General features: G+C 38.2%; 1 protein-coding gene across 3 annotated transcripts in view; it reads left to right on the top strand.

Annotated features, from left to right (window-relative positions):
* The window catches only part of ak5 (adenylate kinase 5), a 172,974-nt gene extending 170,681 nt beyond the window's left edge, over positions 1-2,293 (top strand). For all 3 annotated transcript variants that reach the window (XM_089131013.1, XM_089131012.1, XM_039661240.2), the window contains 2 exons: positions 498-692; positions 1,666-2,293. In XM_089131013.1, the coding sequence (XP_088987139.1) occupies positions 498-692; positions 1,666-1,731 (261 nt within the window). In that variant the 3' untranslated portion in view covers positions 1,732-2,293. The remainder of the gene's footprint in view (positions 1-497; positions 693-1,665) is intronic.
* Positions 2,294-9,658: the final 7,365 nt, after the last annotated feature.

Here is a 9,658-nt window from a genome sequence, read left to right on the forward strand (position 1 = left end):
GAAGAAATCGAGGTTATGCATTGATATAACTTTCCCACCTGAACACACAACAATCCCCCTGGTTGAAGGCAGCTGGACTCGACAGTGATCCTTACAACTTTGGTCCATTGACATTGACGGTGAACGTGATTTCACAAAGTACAACATTCCTAGATGAACATTTTTGTTGATCCTGGAAAAGCATTCCAATCAACAAATCAGATTTAAAAGACAAGCTTAGAGTTTATGTCAAGTTAGGCTTACAACCAGGTTTAGGTGCTTGTACATCTCTGTTATTCGCCTATCATTTCCTCCTGATTTTATGGATAAGTTAGGGTTAGGACTGCATTTTTGGACGGGAATGTTGTTCCAGGATCAATTAAATATGTTGATCTTACTTGGCAAAATCACAGTGACCCGACATTGACATGTGGCCAGGAATAGGGTTTCTTGAGACTTCTGTGTTAATGCCTTCAATCACTGATCTGACAGTATATGTGTGTGTGTTTGTGTTTCAGATGGGGCAGCCCGACATTGTCCTGCTTCTGGAATGTTCTGCGGACATCATGAGCCGACGGCTGCAGCAGAGGGCCACTTGCAGCCTGCACACTAAAGAAGCCCGAGACAGAGACACTGGTCGTAGGGTGGACGGGTTCTGCAGTCTGGTCAATCCCGTGGTCGCCCACTACCAACACAGAGAGGTTCTGCATAAGGTCGGTGTGGAGAAGATAAGATACAGTTAGTAGTAGTTTCAGTGTTATTTGGCCGTTAAGTGGATCATTTTGAGCTTTACTAGAACCAAATAGGTTTGTTCTTCTGTATCAAGCGGTTATGGGTGAGCTTATGTACACTGATCAGTTTATATGTGAATAAAAGCCTAAATTCAATCTGTAGAAAATTTGAACTAAACTGCTCAATTCATATGGATTAGTTTTACAATCTCTTTATGAACCGTTAAAGTATCAACGTGGTATTGCGTAGACTAGACTGTTAATCGCTCAGATTACATTAAAAATCATCATTCGGGATTTGAAGATGAAGATTTGAAGATTTTTTGAAGTGGTAGTTGGGAACCATCAATGGAGGGAAAGATCTCAGATTACATTACCAATATCTTTCAAAGAACAAAAGTTTTGAAGATTTGGAACGACATGAGGGTGATTTTTTTTGGTGGACTAACCCTTTAAAAGATTTTTCTAGTTATGCACTAAATGTTGCTCTTTGAGCAGTTTGCCCACTGAGTAATTTAAAGATAACAATCATTCAAAGGATTAGTAACTGACATGCAAATGTAAATCCACCAGCTGAAATATCTATAAAATAATCTTAAAGGGAAAAGCTTTTTTTGTTTGTTAGTGCATTTAGTGCTACAAAAGAAAATCTTGCAGTTCAGGCCAATTACCACAACAAATAATGATAATTTATTAATAATAAGTTTACTGCAGAAAACCCTTTTAATAGAACAAAATGTATGACACTTTAATCGTATCTGATCCAGTGATGATGACAGATTAACCTGTGTCTCTATACATGTAAAGAGTGAACACATTCCGAACATCTTTGTGCTTGTAGGATTTATTAGCGCTGTATGATGATTCTCCTGTGGGTTGATGCCCTACTTTTCAGCTTCTGATTTCTAACAGCCGTGTTGTGTGTGTGTGTGTGTGTGTGTGTGTGTGTATGTAGATTGATGCCGAGCAGCCCCCGGAAGACGTCTTTGAGCAGATCTGCCTCGTCTTAGACTCCTGTTAGAGAGCTTGCACTCGCACTGCCCCCTGGAGGACAAAACCATCACCTACAGCTTCTCACATTTACACACACACACACCTGTGATAACAGCTTCTGTATGGCACTTCCACTTGGAAAACTGGCACCTGTTCTTTTCACATCATCATCGTTCACTGTAAATACCAGCCCAATAAATCACCTGTGTTTATCTCTTGGTATCGAACCTGTATGCTTAAGCTAGCTTTCAGCTTCATAAAACACAGAAAGAGGGTTATTTACTACAGTCTGGTGCCGTTTTGGTGTTTTTGGACTCAAATCAGTATCCTTGAGTACTGAAATCAACAAAACCGAGAAGCATGAAGGATTGGCCGCTGGAGAGCGTTTTTTTTATATCGTAACTTTATTCATTATATCGTGCTAAGCGTGCCAGAAATAGTGATTTATTGTAGTTGAAGCGGAAATGAGTGAGCTGGAAAGGGAAATGATTTGAATTTCACAGTCTGGCTTTTACATCAATTTCACAACGAGGTGATAACTGTATTCATCTTTATCAACCAGAGTGAAATAAAGACATTATTATGTTTAATGGATTCATGTGTTTCTTAATAATAGCGGTGTGCTAGAATTATGTGTGTGTAGGTATGAAGAGGAATGCACAAATCATTGGCCCTGTTTACACCTGGTACTAAGATGCGTGAAGAGTTTGTCCTCTTTCGACCACTTCCAGAGGTTATCGAATCCCTCCAACCAGACGTTACTCATTGTGGTTTTAATGCAGAACGTGTAAAGTACGTGGGCCCTTACTATTTCGCCTAAACAAGCTAATCCATTTTGTGAGTCATCATAATCCGTTTCTTGTGAAGAATGTAGATGAAGTATCTGATTTGGCTAAGATAAGATTGGATAAGATAGGATTTTTCCCAATTGGTATTATCGAAGAAAATACGAATTATCTTCAGGAATCCTATCTTGCTTCCTAGCCGGCCCGAGCCTTTTGGGGGCCCTAAGCAGAATTTGATTGGGGGCCCCTCCCACGACGCGGAGTCACCTGTGTTTGACGATTATTGACACAAATGTCACGCAATAATGATGCATTATAAATGAATACACTTAGGTTATGCATTAGGCTACAACTAAATTAATATTTAATAAAAAGAAAAAAGATGCCTACTTAAATAAAAAAAGTTTTAACAGTCTTAACAAAACATATAAAAGAAATTATTTGCTAAAATTATGACAAAACTGAGAAACATAACAACAAGCCTATTGTTGAAAACTAAAAATATTTGGCCTACTATTTCTCAACTGTCTCAATACAGTGTAACTGTCCTCAAAAGCTTTATTATTATTATTATTATTATCGTAAGAGACTTTGTTAGATATTACATGACATAATCCAACAAAGTCTGTTACTATAATACCGGTAATGATGTTCTGGCGCTCGTTGTATGTGTATGCAATGTGTTTTTCCCCTCGGGGCTTGCCGTAGATGGGTCGTGCGCACTTGGAGAAGCACCTGGCTCGATCGACGTCATCACTTTGTCACTAACCAATGAGAATTGTTATGGGCGGAGCTGCACGTGTAGCCCCGCCCCAGGTGTAGCCCCACCCCGATCTGCAGGCTGCAGACAGGTGTACTTGCACTTGGTAGGCTACTGGAGTGTTGCGGGTTTTTGGAGGTCTGATGATGTGTGGTATAATAAAGTGGAGAAGAATTCAAACTGCTATGTTTATTATTTATTCAAACTGCTACCCTTTACACCTTGAAGGTTAAGTTCCCCTGCGGGCTGTTTTCTCCAATACCGATACCGTGACTAAAAGCGCAGTTGCGCACAAATTGTCTATGCACGCGCGAGGTGGATCGAGGATTACGCGCACGACTTAAACGCAGGCAGACACAGCAACAGTTGTGACTTGTAGGCAGGTATATTGATCATTAAATCAGAGTTTTGTCTTGAATGATTCATTCAGTCATTTTCATTCAGTCATTTTCATTCAAATTGATTTATGTCACTTAAGTAATCTTAAAAAAATAAAAATAAAAAATAACCCCGAAAGCGGCCGCTTAGTTGAGAAGTTCGCTTATGCCTTGGGCCGGCTCTGAGCTCAACAGACTCAGTGGCTCAGTTGATAAACCGTTGGGCTTTAATCAAGAAGACCTAGCTGAGTTTAATTCCCATTCTTGCTTACGTTAAATTGTTGTGATTATATCAAACAATGTGGCCAAAACAACATTTCTTAAACCCGGTATCACGACAAGACGTGAAATAATCACTTTGGTGCACTTTTGAAAACGCGTAGATGTCACGGTTTAAACCCCCTCAAACGTGAAACTTACACTTAAACTGAAACTTACCTATTGGTTTTCATTAAACTGAGAAAAATGGAATTTTGTTTTATTGACGATCACTGAGAAATGGTCTAATATTCAAAATGCAAAAAACATTTATTATTTTCAAGGTGAACAGGATTCAATTGCCTCGATCCACGCTGAAAAAAACGTCTAAATGTCACATTTTTAATGAAGCAGCCTAAATAGTCCACTTTGGAAAATGTGTAGATGTCACGGTTTAACCCCCTCAAACGTGAAACTTACACGTTTGCGTTAACACGCTCCATTGGAGAGATATCCGGATGTTTATTGCCTCTGCCATAACGACCTATTGGTTTTCATTAAACCGAGAAAATGGAATTTTGTTTTATTTACGATCACTGAGAAATGTTCTATTATTTCAAATGCAATATATATATATATATATATATATATATATATATATATATATATATTCTTAATATCCTTAAGGTGTCTAGAAAAGGAATTTTGATGTTCCCCGCGCAAATTTTTGTCCCATATGTGATTTTTTGTATCATCTTTTGTGTCCGTGCTTGATTTTTGGCTGCGGAAAATGAAAACTTTAAACCTACATAGAATCTGAAAAATACATCCTACAGACAGACAATCTACCCCATTTTCTCTTCGTCTTTGCATGAGGAATTGATAGATATGAGGATTGTCTTGATTAGATGATGTATAGTGCATAAAAACTCAAATAAACACCAAAAAATGTCAAAAAATAGTGACATTGGATCACTGGAACTCCTCCCCTATGGACCCTTCTGATATATGTTTTGTAACTTTTGTATTTTTACAGTCTTTAGGATGTCTAAGAAGCAAATGTTGATGATCCCCACCTGAAATATTGTCACATGTATGTATTTTCTGGCTATATTGGTTGCCACCCTGGATATCCAAAAAAGCAAAAAAGCACATTTATAGGCAGTCTGTTTTTCTCCTTTAGTTTTCGATTTGATAAATCTCCTCCATTTTTCATAACTGGCTATGTAAATTATTGTTGAGCACATGTTGAGCTTGTTCCCAATGTTCACTTGTTGCACATTAAAAATATAACATAGATATTTTAATTAAATAATACATTTTAAGATACAACGTGTTCAAAAATATACATTAATTAAAAATCACATCATGTAATTAGGATTCACTGGTAATGTGAGGTTTATTTAACATACATTTTTAAACTAACTACACAAATACATAGCCTACACCATGCACCAACACACAATTAGAAAGGTCTTTCTTGGTGAAGAGCATTTAGCGTTATGGAAGCCCACATTAACTGGCAGATAATGGTCTCTCCAGGTTTCTGTTAAGTTGAAAAAAAAATGTTATGCTTAATAATTAATTAATTATACTTTCATTATTATTATTATTACTACTGGTGAGGGAATGTGTTTCATCTCGAGTGGGACAATCTGAACAAAAGAACAACAAACATTCATGGCTCAAATGTGGTGAACTGGACCAGTGGGATCATGATACAGGAGGTGAAACCTGAATTTGATGCCCCCAACTCTCTGGAAATTCCACGAATGCTCCCACTCTACGAGTGGAAAAAGACGCGCTCCCTTATGGTAGATATACCTGAGACCCTAAATTCATCATCAAGTCATGATTAGATGATGTATAGTGCATAAACACTCAAATGAACACCAAAAAATGTACAAATAAATTGTGACATTGGATCACTGGAACTCCTGTCCTCAGGACCCTATTGATATATGTTTTCTAACTTTTGTACTTTTACAGTCTTTATGATGTCTAAGAAGCAAATGTTGATGATCCCCACCTGAAATAACTATCTATCCATCATTAAAGTGCATCTGCCCATCATAAAAGTGCATCTGTCCATCACATAAGTGCATCTGTCCATCATAAAAGTGCATCTATCCATCATAAAAGTGCATCTGTCCATCATAAAAGTGCATCTATCCATCATAAAAGTGCATCTAACCATCATAAAAGTGCATCTGTCCATCATAAAAGTGCATCTGTCCATCATAAAAGTGCATCTATCCATCACATAAGTGCATCTGTCCATCATAAAAGTGCATCTATCCATTATAAAAGTGCATCTATCCATCACATAAGTGCATCTGTCCATCATAAAAGTGCATCTGTCCATCATAAAAGTGCATCTATCCATCATAAAAGTCCATCTGCCCATCATAAAAGTGCATCTATCCATCATAAAAGTGCATCTATCAATCATAAAAGTGCATCTGTCCATCATAAAAGTGCATCTATCCATCATAAAAGTGCATCTGTCCATCATAAAAGTCCATCTGTCCATCATAAAAGTCCATCTGTCCATCATAAAAGTGCATCTATCCATCATAAAAGTGCATCTATCCATCACAGAAGTGCATCTATCCATCATAAAAGTGCATCTATCCATCATAAACGTCCATCTGTCCATCATAAAAGTGAATCTATCCATCATAAAAGTGCATCTGTCCATCATAAATGTTCATCTGTCCATCAAGTGCATCTGTCCATCATAAAAGTGCATCTATCCATCATAAAAGTGCATCTATCCATCATAAAAGTGCATCTATCCATCACATAAGTGCATCTGTCCATCATAAAAGTGCATCTGTCCATCATAAAAGTGCATCTATCCATCATAAAAGTCCATCTGTCCATCATAAAAGTTTTATTTACGATCACTGAGAAATGGTCTATTGTTTAAAATGCAAAAAAAACAAAAAAAAAACAACATTATTATTTTCAAGGTGAAAAGGATTCATTTGCCTGGATCCACGCCGAAGAAAACGTCTAAATGTCACATTTTTAATGAAGCAGCCTAAATAGTCCACTTTGGAAAATGTGTAGATGTCAGGTTTTCAATAAACCGAAAAAATTGAATTTTGTTTTATTTCAATCACTGAGAAATGTTCTATTATTTAAAATGCAAAAAAAAAAAAAAAAAAAAAACATTTATTATTTTCAAAGTAAAAAAAGGATTCTTTTGCCTGGATCCACGCCGAAGAAAACGTCTAAATGTCACGTTTTTAATGAAGCAGCCTAATGAATTAAATGTCTATTTTTTTGGGCGTCCCCCAGCTCCTCGTTTAAGCAAAAGGTACGCTAAAACAACGTATTACATCGACGTTAAACCACGTTAACCGATAACCCAACCCGTATCACGAAGAGACGTGAAATAATCATGTTGGTCCACTTTGGAAAATGTGTAGATGTCACGGTTTAACTTACACGTTTGCGTTAACACGCTCCAGCTCTATCAGAATCCAGAAATTTGAGAAGATTGGGGATACTTAATTTTTCGCCCAAAAAAAAAAAAACGTAACGGGTAACACTGTCGTTTTTTTTTTCGGGTCGAAATTTTGAGTTTCGATATCTCAGCACTGGAAGGGTCTAGATCCTCCATTGTTGCACTCAGGTCTATGTCTCATGGCCCTCTATCAGAATCCAGAGTTTTGAGAAGATTGGGGATACTTAATTTTTCGCCCAAAAAAAAAAAACGTAAGGGGTAACACTGTCGTTTTTTTTTCTGGTCGAAATTTTGAATTTCGATATCTCAGCTCTGGAAGGGTCTAGAGCCTCCATTGTTGCACTCAGGTCTAAGTCTCATGGCCCTCTATCAGAATCCAGAGTTTTGAGAAGATTAGGGATACATAATTTTTCGCCCAAAAAAAAAAAAACGTAAGGGGTAACACTGTCGTTTTTTTTACGGGTCGAAATTTTGATTTTCGATATCTCAGCTCTGGAAGGGTCTAGAACCTCCATTGTTGCACTCAGGTCTAAGTCTCATAGCCCTCTATCAGAATCCAGAGTTTTGAGAAGATTGGGGATACTTAATTTTTCGCCCCCAAAAAAAAACGTAAGGGGTAACACTGTCGTTTTTTTTACGGGTCGAAATTTAGATTTTCGATATCTCAGCTCTGGAAGGGTCTAGAGCCTCAATTGTTGCACTCAGGTCTAAGTCTCATGGCCCTCTTTCAGAATCCAGATTTTTGAGAAGATTGGGGATACTTAATTTTTCGCCCCCCCCCCCCCCAAAAAAAACGTAAGGGGTAACACTGTCGTTTTTTTTTTCTGGTCGAAATTTTGATTTTCGATATCTCAGCTCTGGAAGGGTCTAGAGCCTCCATTGTTGCACTCAGGTCTATGTCTCATGGCCATCTATCAGAATCCAGAGTTTTGAGAAGATTGGGGATACTTAATTTTTCACCCAAAAAAAAAACAAAAACATAAGGGGTAACACTGTCGTTTTTTTTTTCTGGTCGAAATTTTGAATTTCGATATCTCAACTCTGGAAGGGTCTAGAGCCTCCATTTTTGCACTCAGGTCTGCCCTCTATCAGAATCCAGAGTTTTGAGAAGATTGGGGATACTTAATTTTTCGCCCCCCCCCCCCCCAAAAAAAACCGTAAGGGGTAACACTGTCGTTTTTTTACGGGTCGAAATTTTGATTTTCGATATCTCAGCTCTGGAAGGGTCTAGAGCCTCCATTGTTGCACTCAGGTCTAAGTCTCATGGCCCTCTATCCCAATCCAGAGTTTTGAGAAGATTGGGGATACTTAATTTTTCGCCCCCCCCCCCCCCCCCCCAAAATAAATGTAAGAGGCAACACTGTCGTTTTTTTTTCTGGTCGAAATTTTGATTTTCGATATCTCAGCTCTGGAAGGGTCTAGAGCCTCCATTTTTGCACTCAGGTTTAAGTCTCATGGCCCTCTATCAAAATCCAGAGTTTTGAGAAGATTGGAGAAACTTCATTTTTCGCCCAAAAAAAAATGTAAGGGGTAACACTGTCGTTTTTTTTTCTGGTCGAAATTTTTAATTTCGATATCTCAGCTCTGGAAGGGTCTAGAGCCTCCATTGTTGCACTCAGGTCTAAGTCTCATGGCCCTCTATCAGAATCCAGAGTTTTGAGAAGATTAGGGATACATAATTTTTCGCCCAAAAAAAAAACGTAAGGGGTAACACTGTCGTTTTTTTTCGGGTCGAAATTTTGATTTTCGATATCTCAGCTCTGGAAGGGTCTAGAGCCTCCATTGTTGCACTCAGGTCTAAGTCTCATGGCCCTCTATCAGAATCCAGAGTTTTGAGAAGATTGGGGATACTTAATTTTTCGCCCAAAAAAAAAACGTAAGGGGTAACACTGTCGTTTTTTTTACGGGTCGAAATTTTGATTTTCGGTATCTCAGCTCTGGAAGGGTCTAGAGCCTCCATTGTTGCACTCAGGTCTAAGTCTCATGGCCCTCTTTCAGAATCCAGATTTTTGAGAAGATTGGGGATACTTAATTTTTCGCCCCAAAAAAAAAAAAACGTAAGGGGTAACACTGTCGTTTTTTTTTCTGGTCAAAATTTTGAATTTCGATATCTCAGCTCTGGAAGGGTCTAGAGCCTCAATTTTTGCACTCAGGTCTGCCCTCTATCAGAATCCAGAGTTTTGAGGAGATTGGGGATACTTAATTTTTCGCCCCACCAAAAAAAACGTAAGGGGTAACACTGTCGTTTTTTTTACGGGTCGAAATTTTGATTTTCGATATCTCAGCTCTGGAAGGGTCTAGAGCCTCCATTGTTGCACTCAGGTCTAAGTCTCATGGCCCTCTATCCCAATCCAGAGTTT

The sequence above is a fragment of the Pimephales promelas genome, chromosome 5, assembly GCF_988280905.1.
Source record: "Pimephales promelas chromosome 5, fPimPro1.hap1.1, whole genome shotgun sequence".
In the NCBI taxonomy this organism is placed as follows: domain Eukaryota; kingdom Metazoa; phylum Chordata; class Actinopteri; order Cypriniformes; family Leuciscidae; genus Pimephales; species Pimephales promelas.